Source organism: Phyllopteryx taeniolatus, chromosome 9 (assembly GCF_024500385.1).
Source record: "Phyllopteryx taeniolatus isolate TA_2022b chromosome 9, UOR_Ptae_1.2, whole genome shotgun sequence".
NCBI lineage: Eukaryota > Metazoa > Chordata > Actinopteri > Syngnathiformes > Syngnathidae > Phyllopteryx > Phyllopteryx taeniolatus.
This window is the reverse complement of record NC_084510.1, coordinates 7,619,717-7,635,330: the sequence shown is the minus strand read 5'-3', so window position 1 is coordinate 7,635,330 and position 15,614 is coordinate 7,619,717. Positions and strand designations below refer to the sequence as shown.

The 15,614-nt window shown below is 40.6% G+C and overlaps 1 protein-coding gene across 20 annotated transcripts in view; it reads right to left on the bottom strand.

Moving 5' to 3' along the window:
- Positions 1 to 15,614, bottom strand: part of itpr1b (inositol 1,4,5-trisphosphate receptor, type 1b) — a 121,601-nt gene that overhangs the window by 40,159 nt on the left and 65,828 nt on the right. For 8 of the 20 annotated variants that reach the window (XM_061783506.1, XM_061783510.1, XM_061783509.1 and 5 more), the window contains 5 exons: positions 14,538 to 14,624; positions 9,635 to 9,670; positions 8,865 to 8,912; positions 8,192 to 8,321; positions 3,416 to 3,600 (listed from right to left, as the gene is read on the bottom strand). In XM_061783506.1, the coding sequence (XP_061639490.1) occupies positions 3,416 to 3,600; positions 8,192 to 8,321; positions 8,865 to 8,912; positions 9,635 to 9,670; positions 14,538 to 14,624 (486 nt within the window). The remainder of the gene's footprint in view (positions 1 to 3,415; positions 3,601 to 8,191; positions 8,322 to 8,864; positions 8,913 to 9,634; positions 9,671 to 14,537; positions 14,625 to 15,614) is intronic. The other 12 variants (XM_061783513.1, XM_061783516.1, XM_061783518.1 and 9 more) reach the window with 6 other exon arrangements.

Below are 15,614 nucleotides of genomic sequence, written 5' to 3'. Positions count from 1 at the left end.
CAAACAATCATTCATACTCACATTCACGCCTACGGGCAATTTAGAGTCATCAATCAACCTACGACGCATGTTTTGGGATGTGGGAGGAAACCGGAGTACCCGGAGAAAGCATGAGGAGAACATGCAAACTCCATACAGGCGGGGCTGGGATTTGAACCTCAGTCCTCAGAACTGTGAGGCAGATGTGCTAACCAGTCGCAACCGTGCCGATGATTAAACCCCTTTTTGACAATTCATCTTTAGTACTTAGAAGAACAGAAGGGAATGTGGGTAAACATTTGTGTTAACAATGGAGGTCTGCATGTTTAAATGTGTGATCGGCAGATTGCTTGTCAGGGGAAAGTTGTATGTTTACCTCCACTGCAACATCACAGCCTGCAGCATCAACAGAAGCTAGTTATATAAAGTGTCTTATGCCATAAGCTCCTTCCCAACCTAACAGTGGGTTGTCAAAATCAGAATAGAGGTATGGATTTGCTTCTGTGGTTTCCTGAGCCAACACCCAACAAGTAACTGCAGAGATCAGCTTCTTGATAAATGGATGACCCTTGACGTCTTAAGAATCCGCACTGGCAACACGACAAGCAACCTCAAAGTGCATCCAACACTGACTACAATGTGATGCACTTGTTTGAATACACCAGACTGGACTGAGAAGACTAAATGTTCATTCGTTTTAAGTGTTTTTTTTCCAGAGGAGACTCCCCTGGCTCCTGCACAGTTGTAGACAGCTGGTTTGTTAATAGCACTAAGGTCTACAATCTCAGTTTGCAGAGGCTTTTTAAAGCTTTGCATGAGGTTACTGTAAATTTAACCTAAACTCCGTAGTAATCATACTAAGCAGAATGGGGGAAGCCACAAAAAGGCCATTGCGTAAGAGGGTGGCACCTGTTTTGTCATGTGACAGGATCTGAGGTCATGAAGACTGTTGGGAAGATGGGTAGCAGAGAGTCTACATTTCTTACCTTACGTAACAACACACACAACCACACAATCTGCCTGGATTGTTTTGATCCCTTTAGCCTCCAAGTATAGCCTCAAGCCTGTGTACCCATGTGCATGTGTGGGTGGGGTGCGCAGATAAGTGGAAAAGTCATTGGTTGAATGGTTTTATGGCAGACTGCACTTGCAGAATTTCTATCAATGTTGCACTTCTGGTTTCACTGCAGGCTTATTTTCAGATAGACTGCATTTATGACAATCTGAAGGTTCCACTGTTCCTTTAAGACAAACATTTAAGTGTTTTTGATCATCATAAAATCATAACTCTTTCACAAATTATAAAGTGTCCATTGATTACAAACTACAACAACACCACTGTGCTTTCTAACAATGCATAAATGACACAAAGTGAGATTGGATCCATCCATCCATCCATCCATTTTCTGAGCCGCTTCTCCTCACTAGGGTCGCGGGGGTGCTGGAGCCTATCCCAGCTGTCATCGGGCAGGAGGCGGGGTACACCCTGAACTGGTTGCCAGCCAATCGCAGGGCACACAGAAACAAACAACCATTCGCGCTCACAGTCATGCCTACGGGCAATTTAGAGTCTCCAATTAATGCATGTTTTTGGGATGTGGGAGGAAACCGGAGTGCCCGGAGAAAACCCACGCAGGCACGGGGAGAACATGTAAACTCCACACAGGCGGGGCCGGGGATTGAACCCGGGTCCTCAGAACTGTGAGGCTGACGCTACAAAGTGAGATTGGATACGATAAAATTCTAAATTTGCAAATGTTAGTTGGAAAAATATTTGCAAGACTGGGATGTTGCATACATTACCTGCCATAATGAGGCAGGTTGGACTGAGTTCAGCCCAATTTCTTTTTATACTTATTATTGCACCTTATGCTGCTTTATCAAGTTCAGAATGCACAGAGTTCTGCACCATTTCTCCGCTCCAAATTTGCTGTCATGGCTGAAACCAAAAGCAAATAAACAACGTCCTTGCCAAACTCTGTTGGTATGTTTTATCCTGCTTTGAACAACAAGAAGGCCTCTGTCCTAAAAAGGGGCAAGGCAAGCCGTTGTTATGTAAGACAGAAATGTGATGCATCTGCTGATGTATTGTAAATTCACTCCACACCAGACATGATCTTTCAACGCTCACTTGTGCCAGCCACGTGCCAAATGTGGACTGTACCACCTGCAGTATGTTTAACACTGAAACAATACAATGGATACCCTCATTGGTTAGAGGCAATAAACAGATTAACTATTTTCACCTTTTGAGCTTGTTTTCTAAACGCAACATGAAGGCAAACTACAACAAAACATTGCAATTTTCCATTAAACCCTAGAAAGAATATTGCAATGGGTTAAATAATAGCATTTAAAATTGTGAACGTTTACCAGTGTCGTAGATCCAAAACAGTAGCTACATATTCATGACAAAATGCATGCCACTGGCAACTTTAGAGGACAGTGAGCCCCTTTGTGCTCTGATCTGAGTCCATCTGTGCTCAGAGTGACTATTGGGAGCATCTTTTCCTCAAGAAGCACCAGAGCTCCTGATATCTCCTGGCTCTCTCCTGAGGCTTCAGAGAGGCTTGGCCTTTTTATTGCCCTCTTTTCACTGGTAAAGCATGACGCATTTAAGAGTCCAGTTGAAGTGTTAGGAGGCCAGAGCTACTGGCATCATCCACCGGGGCAGGCAGCAGCTTATGTAAGACGAGTCATGTGAGTGTTTTTGTGTACTCTCCGGGTAGTCAGCCCTTGTCGGGTAATGCTACTATGCAAAGAAGAGCATATTATGCAACACATCTGTTCATGCAACACAAAACAGCACAAACACAGAGAGCGTGCAAAGTGACATTCTCTATTACCAGCAAAGATACATAATGATGCACAACAGCTGTATAATTTTGCAATGACATTTGTGACAAATTGCTGTGGGAACCTCTTGGGGTGGGCACCCACTCCACTCAGAGCTGACCTTTCTGACCTCCACAACATTTTTCAGATGTTTTTTTCCACAAGTGAAGACATGCCCAATCTGTGTCAGAGAGTGAACATTATACAGGGGGTCCACAGTTTACGACGATACTGACAAACGACATTTCGAAGTTGGCAACGGCATGCAATGAACTAGTTTGCGCAGTGGCTTAAGAATATGTCACATGGCAACAGACAGCTCAGTTACTGCCGTACTTGCTGTTTTCCATTTGATTGTTTTATCTTGATGGCCTAGAAGTTCTTTTCTTGCTAAGATTTATTGTAATTATTAATGCGTTAGCGTAGGATAGTGATTGGCATGTTCCGAATTACGTACTAATTCAGCATACTGTAGGTCACCCGCCTTTTGAACGGAACTCCATCATAAACCTGTATGTATACGCTCTAATTTTGACTGCTTTACTAATACTTCTCATCCACAATCATTCACACTCTCTTGAACCCCGTAACCTCTGCTTACCTGGATGACCGTGTTTCCACCCTCCAGTAGGGCAATGGCTAGCAGTATGCTTTCTTGGAAGATGCGATCGCTGGTAGCATTCATGATGAGGTCAATAACCAGATCAGAAGCTCCCTCTTTATCCAGGTGACACTGGACCTCTGCTAAACTCAGTTCGCCGCGCCCTCCAATCCCAGGGCTGACAACTACAGTCACAAATACAGATGATAATCAGTCATTGAAATTTTTTTGACAAAGTACGCACATTGTAAAATGGGCTAAAATGCTGTTAAAATCATGATTTATTTATTAGGTTAGAATTTCACCCCTAATTACGACTAATGGATTCTGCTGACTGCCACAACCAAGAGGATATAAAATTAATGCTGTGATGTATAGTATGTCAAGTAATTGCAATTGTATTTATTAATTTACTTCTTTTTTTTTTATGGCATTTCCTGCCTGTATTTTCCTGCATAAGTGTATTTTCCTACATAAGTGTAAATGTCCATTACAATGACATGTTAAACTACACTTCATCAAACATTATTGGAAAGGTCATCAATAATAATCAATAATCTTTCCATTGTGAGTGCAGGAAAAAGAAAACACAAGCAATGGGATAATCTTGTTTCAATACTTTCAAAAAAGAGCTTTTGGGTGACAACTGTAAGGCTTTATTTTTATAATTTTAGCCATGATGCAGATTAACAATAAACTACTTGAACCCAAAGGTATGGTGGCAAGCACCAGTAAAATAATCATCTCTGGCTGGACGGCAAATGAATCAACACATCTCAGTCTAGACAAAGCATGGCGTTGGGGTTTCCTGGCAACAACACAGACCATGATATGCCATGATATCAGCTACATACAAGAACTAATGTCCATTACCTTAAAGGATCTTAAAAACAATATTTGTTTCTTTGCTTTGCAGCAATGAACTTAAATTATAAATCCAATCTCTGATGAGAGCCAGATCCACAAACTGGAATAAATATAAATAGCAAGCATTTTATTAGAATGGAGAATGTCAGTCCTGACCAACCTATGGAGTACAGCTAAATGGTGCAGTTTATATATAGTTGAAATCATGAAATCAGATAAACTTTTTCCTGTTTTAGGTCAGTATTCGGATTACCAAAATTATTTCTTTTTGCCAAATACCAGAAAATTGAGAGAAGGATTTTTTAAGGCAATTTTTCATTACTTTCTTCAAAGTCAGAAATTTACATACCGGAAGATTACTATTGCTTTAAAAAACCCAGATGATGATGTACAGGCAATTTGAGTTAATCAGAGACAAGCATGTGGATGTATTTGAACTAGGGACACCTGAAACACAATGCTTGTTTATGTAACATCATGGGAAAGTCAAACTAAAGCAACCAAGATATCAGGAAGAGAATTGTGGACTTGCACAAGTTTGGTTCATCCTTGGGTGCAATTTCCAGATGGCGGCATGTGCCACGTTCATCTGTTCAAATAATTGTACTCGAGTATAAACACCATAGGAATGTCAAGCCATCATACCGCTCTGGAAGGAGACAGGTTCTGTGTCCCACAGATGTGCATATCAACACAAGAACAAAAGCAAAGACCTTGTGAAGATGCTGGCTGAATCCGGTAAGAGTATGTCATTATCCAAAGTGAAACAAGTACTATACCGACATGGACGGAAAGGCCACTCTGCCAGGAAGAACCCATTATGAATTCACCAATGCTTTGCAATTTTTCTCCACAATTCAATGTCCATTCTGCAAATCTGCTGAATTGATTCAACTCCTCGCCACTGTGAGGCGCTGTGGGCGTGGTTCACATATGGACAGAAGTCAAACAGAATGGCTACTCAAGCAAACAGCAGCTGCAGTAGCAGCCGCATGAAGCGACCGACTTCCACTTTAAAATCTGACATTTGGGGTCATTTTGGATTCACCTATAAATCCATCCATTTTCCATACTGCTTATCCTCACTTGGGTCGCGGCCGAGCTGGAGCCTATCCCAGCTAATTCTGGGCGAGAGGCAAGGTACACCCTGAACCAGTCGCCAGCCAATCGCAGGGCACACAACCATTCACACTCACATTCACACCGACGAGCAATTTAGAGTCTTCTATTAATGCATGCATCTTTTTGGGATGTGGAAGGAAATCGGGGTACTGGAGAAATCCCATGCAGGCACGGGGAGAACATGCAAACTCCACACAGGCAGATGTGTTAACCTGTCGGTCTTTGGGCCGCCTTCACCTGTAAATCCAAATAACTGACAAAAGGCACTCCAACCACGATACGCAATTCCAACACAAAACACGGCAGAAGTCGCCATCCCCAAACTGTACAGTATTGTAAGACAGCTGTTTTGGAGTCATTGAAGTCGGCAGAAAGAGCGACTGACCCCTGTGTATGTAACTATCACTTCTCATTTCATTTCTAACAAGTAGGAATTCGTGTCAAATGTACTGCAGACTAGAGTTCAGTGGAGCTCTTTTTTCTGCTTTTCTTCCCTTGGCCATGTCTCTGAACAATGAACAATTTGTACTTCGAGATATTCCAGGTAGGCTGCCGTTCTGAAATATGACAGAACTTGAAGATAATCGGTTCCCAGTAGCTTCACGCTTGATTCTTCATAAATCCTTAGCAGTTGATTTGCGTTTTTTTTCTCTCAACATGTTTCTAGCGATGCTGTTGACGATTCGCAAGAAAATGTTTGATGGTGCTGTGACCACGCCCCAATATCTCAGATATTTCAAGAGTGCTGCATCCCTATGAGAGACATTTGATATTTTTTGACTTTTCAGAGTCAGTTAAATCTCTTTTGTGGCCCATTTTGCATAACGAAAAAAATCCGCTTAATAACCTTTAGTTAGGGTGTTGAGCTCCTTAGGCCACACTGACACTCATTACACAAATACACAGCACTTGCTATGCTTAAATCCATTAAGCATTCAGGTTTATCCAACTGTAAGCTAGGAAATATGCCTAAATGTGATATGGTCAAAATACTTACATGCCTAATAATTCTGCACACAGTGTAAATTTGAACGTTTGGCCATAAGGAGCATCATTACGTTAGGAGGGAAAAGAGGGAAGCTCTCAAGTCTGAGATAACCATCCCAACTTGGAAATATGAGGGTGGCAGCATCATGTTGTGGGGTTGTTTTGCTTCAGAAGAGACTAGTACACTAGTACAAAATAGATGGCATCATGAGGAAAGAACATTATGTAGAAATACTCAAGCAACATCTCAAGACATCAGCCACGAAGTTAAATCTTGGGCACAAATGGCTCTTCCAAATGGACAATGACCCTGAGCACACTGTCACACTGTCAAGTGACTTAATGAAAACAAGGTCAATGTTTTGGAGTGGCCATTGCGAAGCACTGATCTCAATCCTGTTGAAAATGTATGGGCAGACCTGAAAAGGCATGTGCGAGCAAGGTGGCTTACAAACTTGGCCCCGTTACACTAGTTCTATCAGGAGGAATGGGCCAAAATTCCTGCCAACTGTTGTGAGAAGCTTGTGGAATGATATCCCAAATATTTGACCCAAGCCATACAGTTTAAAGGCAATGGTAGCAAATACTAATGAAATGTATGTAAACCTCTGACTTTAACAAAAGTCATTAAACATAATCTAAAAACAATCCTTTCATTATCCAGACATTTAGCAAATCGAAATAATTTTGGTAATCCTTATTGACCTAAAACAGGAAAGGTTTAGCCTGATTTCATGTCAGACAGTGAGAAAAAAGAAGCATGTGTCTTTTTATATAGTGTACATAAACCTCTGGTTGAACCACTACCCAACGCCAGTTGTACTGTAAATGCTTCCATTCTGTTTAATGTTTGGCTTTTTGTATGTTAATATGAAAAAAGTATAATTTGTCCATTCAGGGTTTTTACCTAGTGTATAACATAACTATAAGAAATAAAGAAAATGTTCAAATTTACAATAACAATTATGCAATTTCTAAATAGCAAATACTATTCAAATGTACTGTTTGCCAGTTTGATTAAACTCCATTCTAGGATTTTCACAAATTTAAATGTATTTGGCAGACAACAAGGTTATTAGTCCAAATACCATACATTTTCAGGTGTATAACATGATAACACAAATACTGTATTTTTGCTGAAACATATTTTCTCTGTGTTGATTCAGCATAATACGGCATTATAGAGACATCTAGTCATGGCTCTGTTAACTACACTGTTGTGGCTCTAAATCCAAGATGGAATTAGCAAAAAAAAGGCCAAAAATATTTAATGTTGCATTGCAGATTGAGGCTATAGTGCTATAGTGTTACATACGCAACACTATCAAGTAAATGTCTGCGTCTTATCTTTATTTTCGTAACGCACACACACACAAACACAACTGTGGCCCTGAGGCAGGGGTGTCAAACTGATTTTTGTCAAGGGCCACATTGTCATTTAAATTTCCCTCAGAGGGCCGTTATGACAGTGAAACCATACCTCATCATATTCTTTTATATACACAACAAATTGAGGGATAACTGGTTTTAAAATCAGTTTGTTCAACTATTGATCACGTTACTGTAAAAAGAGGATTGGTAGCAGAAAAATCCCATATCTCAACATTGTTGTTCATTACATATGACAATTTTGAATTGATTTCCTTTTGCGGCACACATAAAATGATGTGGCGGGCAACCTCTGGCCCCCGGGCCTCGAGTTTGACACCATACCCTGAGGGACCAATAAGTCAAATTCTACAAATTCATTTTTTTTTTTTTTCTAAATTAAACTGGAGTACATCGTATCAGAACACCCACCTGTAAGAGGTTTCCCCTGTGCGCCAGTAGAAAGTGGAGCATTGCTAAACGGCGTGTGACTATCTCGCCTCTGTCCAGATTTTACATTCCCATAGTACCGGTTGACCAAGATCTGCCGCAAAGCTTCTCCCTATCAGGAAACGATACATGTTATCTTTAAATAATTTACATTACATGTCAGCTTTCAAGCTATCATTGACAGAAAATAGCACCTTTAGATAGCACTGTTGGCATTTTTTTTTTTAAATCATAAAACACTTCCATTAAAAGCAATTTAAAAATACATATCGCATGAGCCAATAGATGGCCCCATTTGGACAAACTTTGTCAAATTAAAACCATATTCTTATTGACTTATGCCTTCTGACCTCTGTCAGTGATGTTCAGAGGTCACCGCACGGATGTATTTAGAAAGGAATAGGCACGTTGTCTTGGTGAATATCAGTGCAGCATCTAATCTACATAGTCCCTCTGAGAGGAGATGTAAATACAAAAGGTTAATGCCCATTACAAAAGTAGCCAATCTTAAATATAGTTATTTCACAAACGTGGAGCAGGAAGGTGAGTGAGCGGCATGCTGTGGAAGCTGTGTGACTCAGGGGCCACAAAGTGAGTAATTTGTCAGCAGTGAATTAGATGGAGGCCTGAAGCGCACCAAACTCAGTATACCTACCCTTCTCTGATCCTCCTGTTGCTTCTGAGGCTGGTTGGGGTCAAGGTCCTTTTAAGGGTGAGTTGAGTTAGCAGAAAGCAGTCAAAAGAGTGAAAGGGTTGGAATTTGTTAATACAGTGCATATGAGTTTTACATGCACGCTGTGCATTAAGTGCGAATTACATCGTGAAGGGCTAAGTTGGTGTCATGCAGGGTGACTGATATACTGCGTATACATATTCATTTGAAAACACCAACAACGTGTTAAAGAAATCACCGGATTGCTCATTTCCAAATAAAACAAAACAACAACACTAAATTCTGCCACTAAATTAAGCAAACACATTTAACCACCCTTGACCAAAACTGCCATTGTCAACAACTGAACATTCTGGCATGTTGTGACTCCTTCATGGTTGAAACCTCTTTTGCCGAAGTTCTCGTTTATTTCGTCAAGTGTACGTGTAGCTGCCAGTGAGGGAGACACAAATCACTGCAATAACGGGAACACAAGCTAGTGCCACATACAGTGAATACCTTTGGTGACACAAAAAACAACGTCTAAAGTATTTCGTCATAACACAAAGCTCACTGCCACAAACTCGGCACATTGGATTTAAAGAATAGCATAATGCAAATTTATGGGGAACTCAAATAAGGTCTGATATAAAGCAGGAGAAATGTTATTCTAGATAAAAAGAGAGCAATGGGATGAAATTGGTATAATACTATGTCAGATCAAAAATAGCAACCCATATTAGGCACCAGGCCAATATAGGTCATAAACACACCTCAGCAGGGACTTCAGGTTCAGGTGGAGGTGCCAGCTGATGGGAATAAAAGGATGATGTTAGTCAAAGTTTGAAGATGGTCAGTTAGTGATGGTGCTACATGGCAAGTCACTTATCCCTTATGGCAACAATTTAACAATGCAGCAAAACATTGCTTTTCGTCAGTAAGCTTCAGACATTCATACAAAGAATTCACATAACACACATTATGCATGCACATGGCAGTAAGACAGGCATAAAAATGGAAAAATAATATTTGGGAATGGGACTGCATTGTATGCTGTATTGTGTTATGTGTCATCTAGGGCAGGGGTCCCCCAGGCCATGGACCCATTTGGTAACCGGTCATAAAGAGAGACGAGGCCACGTATTCCAATCATCAGCCATTTTGCATACTGCTTGTCCTCTCTCGGGTTGCGGGCGTGCTGGTGCCTGTCCCAGCTGACTCTGGGCGAGAGGCAGGGTGCACCCAGAACTGGTCGCCAGCCAATCGCAGGGCACACATAAACAAACAACCATTCACACTCACATTCACACTTACAGTTAATTTAGAGTCTTCTATTAACCTACCATGCACGCAGGCACAGGGCGAACAGGCAGACTAAACATAGGTGAGGCCGGATTTGAACCCGGTCCTCATAACTGTGAGGCAGATGTGCTAACCAGTTGGGCAACATACCGCCCTATTTATGTATTTATTTGTTTGTTTCTATGTCGGTCTGTCAAAATTTGTCTTGACATGAAACTGGTCTGTGCTGCAAAAAAGGTTGGGGACCACTGATCTAGAGTGCTGGAGAATGAATGACAATGTGTAATATTCAGTTGAAGCAGCAGCACAACACTATGAGGTAATCCTGAAAAAAAAAAAAAACACAGACTAATAGCTGTAAAGCTGCAATGTGCCATATTTAGTATTCCATGGTTTTCTGTTAAGAGCGTTTATATTAACAATAGCACAGTTACAATATTTAATCATACTGTAAACAGTGATGGTGATGACTGTCTTCACTGTGTTCCATGGTTTACTGTATCTAATGCCCTGGAAATTCTTTTATAGCCTTTTCCTTACTGCTACCTTTGAACAATGAAATCCCTTTGATGCTTGTGTACGATGTGACAACAAAAATCTCAGAAAAAGAAAAGATGAACGTCACCTGGGGTTAATCAGTCATATAGGTAAAATTAATGGTGTAAAACGTTTTAGGTCTTGTTTTTTTTTTTTTTTTTTTTAAATCACAAAAACCTGGCAACATTTGAGCAGGGGTATGTAGACTTTTTTGTTGTTGTTGTTGAATATATATCCACTGTATATACATCGTAGAAGAGACAGATGTCCCTCTGTAGATTGTTACACTTATTGACTTTGATTGTGAACATGTCAGCTACACGTTTAGTGCCAATTGCCACATCAGTAAAGACTTTATATTCCAGGAAAGACAAAAAAGGGAGGGGGGGTTGGGTGGGTGTTGGCTCTTATGCAACAGCTTCCTGATGCTGGCCCGAGCCCAAGAATCGTGCAGTATTACCTTAAGGAAACTGGGACAGTGCTGCTTGCTGCTTAAGAATCTGCACCACCCCCTACCGAGTGTGGAAAAAAAAAACACTCTCCTGACTTCACCCTTTCTGGAAGTCAGGCAGGACAAATGAGGACAAGTGGAATCTGTCTGAGGTTGTTTGGCTTACAAACACAGATGGAAGTGAGATGAAAGTAAGCGCATAGATGGACAAAATACGCGTGACAGAGTAAAAAGTTAATTTTCCTAACACAATAAGCTAGACTGTGGACAGACAAGAATGAAAGGTCATGTTTAAAGATATATAAAATATGTGCGACTCAAAACCGCACTTTGTATTACTTTAAACACATTCTACATCCAAGATATGTAAAGCAAGTTACAGTTTGGGGGGGAGAAAACAGACATAATCTCAGTCTGAACCAGTGAACAGCAAGTAGCCTCATAGAATGAAACACATGTGCATGTGAGGGAAGCATGAGCACATGGAGTGAATGATATAATTGGGCTTGATTACGAGAGTGCGAGCATGTTCACGTGTTGTTTTCCCTTTCCTGGCGTTTGATCAACTTTCTATTTCAGGAGGAATTAGATCATAAAGGAACCAGGAAGGGGGCATTGTGGTGTGTCACAGAGACACACAAAGGGTAGTGTGTCTCTTCTGTTGTTGATAGAAAGTTGGGGTTTTGCCTGTCTTCTATGCGAACAATTTCAAAACAGCATTGCACTGTACACTGCTATAAGTCATTGCACTGTGTCAACTACACACATGATTCATCATCACTCTAGCCAGTCAAATAAAGTACAGTACTTGCCATATTGAATTGCCATAAGGGAGGCTGGGATTTCAACCCTGAATTTACGGTGTCAACCAGCGTAATGGGAAATAGTAATTCTGGAAGACCCTGCCTATTTCCCTAAATGGTATAATTGTTGACTTTCCTTACGTCCACAATGTTCTTTATGAAATTGGCTTGGCACGCACGACCATATGCATGCTTGTTGATGTTTGAATTAATTCAAATGTCATTGTTTAAAATATCCAAAAGTTGACAAAACTGTTTATCAACAGATCCTCTAGTTAAGTGGCAGATACTGAAACAGAAAAGACTAACAAAAAAAACAGAAACAGAAAAGACTAAAACTAAAAAACAAACACTACATAGCTACCATACGTTGCCTGCTGTATGCTTGTCCCATTCTGACATTAGTCAGCGATGACAAATGAGATAGGATGCAGTCACACCCAGCATCCCTGTGACAGCTACTCACAACAACAACAAAAGGGGAACTTGCTTTTATTCACTTCCTTATGGACGTTAGTCATAATCATACAATATTTTGCAATGTGGATAAACGACATGCCCGCCACTGGATGCTGTGATTTGAGTCTGTGACATGGAGAATCCCCTGCTAAATATACTCACGACTCATGAAACCAAAACAAAGTCATGACAAAAAGTGACCAGAAAGCTATAATTCTTTATACATATAGTGCAGTGAAAAAGTATTGGCCCCCTTCTCATATTTGTATATTTTTGCATAGTTTCCCCGCTTTGTTTACGATCATCCAAAAATTTTAAATATCAGACAAATATAACCCAAGCGAACTTAAAATGGTGTTTTTAAATGGTGATTTCATTAAGGGGGAAAAAAACGATTAATTTAGTTACCTGGCCCTGGCCCTGTGTGAAAAGGTAATGGTCCCCTAAACCTAGAAACTGGTTAGGCCATCCTCAGCGGCAACAAGTCAAGTCAACAAATCGTTTTCTATAACTGCCAATGAGTCTTTCACATCTCTGTGGAGATATTTTGGCTCACTCTTCCTTGCAGAATTGTTTGAATTCAGCAAAAATGGAGGGTTTTCGAGCATGAACAACTTTTTTAAGGTCATGCCACCGTATTTCAATCGGATTAAAGTGACTAGGCCACTCCAAAACCTTCATTTCGTTATTTTAAGCCATTCAGATGTTGACTTGCTGATGTGTTTTGGATCGTTATCCTGCTCCAGAACCCAAGGTCACAAAGTGATGGCTGAACATTCTCCTTCAGGATTTTCTGTTAAAGAGCAGAATTCATTGTTCCATCAATCACAGCAAGCTGTCCAGGTCCTAAAGGAGCTAAGCAGCCCAAGACCATCACATTCCCACCACCAAGTTTGACTGTTGGTATGATGTTCTTTTTCTGAAATGCTGTGCTACATTTACGTCAGATGTAACAAGACACACACCTTCTAAAAAGCTCAACTTTTATCTCGTCAGTCCATATCATATTCTCCCAAAAGTATTGGGAATCATTCAGATGTTTTTTTTTTTTGCAAAAGTAAGACGAACATTTATGTTCTTTTTAGTCAACAGTGTTTTTCGCCTTGGAACTCAACCATTGATGCTATTTTTGCCCAGTCTGTTCCTTATTGTTGTGTCATGAACTCTTTAAAAAGGCAAGGGAGGCCTGCAGTTCTTTAAAAGTTGTTCTGAGCTCCTTTGTGACCTCCTGGATGAGACATTACTGTTCTCTTGGGGTAATCTTTGTAGGCCGGACACTTCTGGGAAGGTTCACCACTGTTCCTTGTTGAGGATAATGGCTCTCCCTATGCGTCGCTGGAATCCTAAAGCTTTAAAAATGGCTTTAGTAACCCTTTCCAGACTGATATATGTCTTATCAAGCAGAACACAACCTCCACTGTGCAGTAGTCTTTCCTCACCCTATTACAATTAAAATTTTAATGTGCAAATTACACAGCTGGTCAAGAGCAAGTACATACTAAGTAATATTCCCACACTAAAAAAGCACAAACCCAGTGACCTAACCATATGGCGGAACAACAGACTCAAGCATATTCCGTCTCACCTGCTATGCACACTTGCAGTATATGCTAGATTTTAAAATGACAATTAAAAGGAGCTAGTACTGACCAAATACACCGGGCACATACAATATGTGGGACAACATCACAGAGATTCTGAATTCCTTGTTTTGATACCTTTTAATGGATCCTACAAAACTGTGTGACTGATCACAGGTATGTTGGTACTATTCATGCACATGAATTAATTAATACCAAAAACGTAATAGCACAAAAAACAGGCATTACATTATTTGTTTAAAAAAAATAATGGAAATCACACATTGTACCATAGACAATGTGAGTCTGAGGCAGCAGTGTTATGATTCGTCATTTTACTTTGGCACACGTCAATGTAATTTTATGTAACACCTTCAAATCAATTATTCAAATGTACAGCTATAGATAAAATCTCTATCAATTTGAATACATGTGATGCACCGTGTACTGTAGATGCCCGGAGGATTTCAAGTGGTTCAGCCGGGATGGGATGAACTAATCTGTAGGCAAAGCTCACAAATAAGAAGCTAGTAAGCATGTTTACATTGTAAGTGGGAGTGGGAGTGATGCGTGCATTAGTTAAAATAAAAATAACCTCAGCCACATCCATTTCATCATCAAAGGCAATCAGCTGGAAGAAAAAAAGTATAGGGGGCAAAATTAGTACAGCTCAATTAGTGTGTTAAGCTCAGTCACACACACACATACACGAACACAACATGCAAAGTTAGTAAATGCTGTTAAGACACCATGGACCTGATTTGCGTGTGCAAAAGGGGCACAAAATTGATTGCTAATTCAAATATATGGGGAAGCTGATCTACTAACCGGGCATAACCAGGATTGCATTTGGTAAACGTTCTGGACGAGTATATGCAAATAGATGAATTAAGCACGTGAAATGTGATTTATCAAACATGAAACAGATTGCAATGGCTGATTTTGTGTCTTTAAATACCTCATCTGAAAGGCAGGTGCGAACTGACACGCATTGCACGATGCCAGCGTAGCGCAGGCAATGTAAGAGTTGGCAGGGAGACTTTTTCCACTTGTGAGCTTCTAAATGATCCAAGGGCCAACTTGGAGCCAGTGACAAGAAGGAGTCCGATCGGCGATGACAAAACTCCTTACAACTCTGCATTTCCGTGCATCTGGGTCCTTTTAGCGCAGAGTGTTGGCCTCTCGCAGAGCAGTTTTTGGGTGTTCTGTCTCAAGTTTTAAACCCGATATCTGAAAGGCCCATATTATGCAGGGCGGGCATATACTCTACATCCAATTGCCACGCACTCGGGACAAGTCAAACAACACATGACTTTGATGTGGTCAGTAGCTTCCCAAACATTATTGGAGGGATCGATTTATTTCTGTTAACTCAGTAATACAGTATGTTTATTTGCCTCTTTCACTAATACTTCTCATTCTATCACCAGAATAAGAGCCTGCTTTGAGTGACCTCTGTGACTCAGGCAGACATCTTCAGCGGTTAATCCTGGGAATAGTGCTAAACTCTTGTTTTTTGCCTTTGATCCTGGACACCCAGCCTATTCAAGCTTCCCTATACACATTTTGCAACATTTAGTGGTGGTTCCCCTTCCAAAGCAAGAAATTCAATCACAGCTCT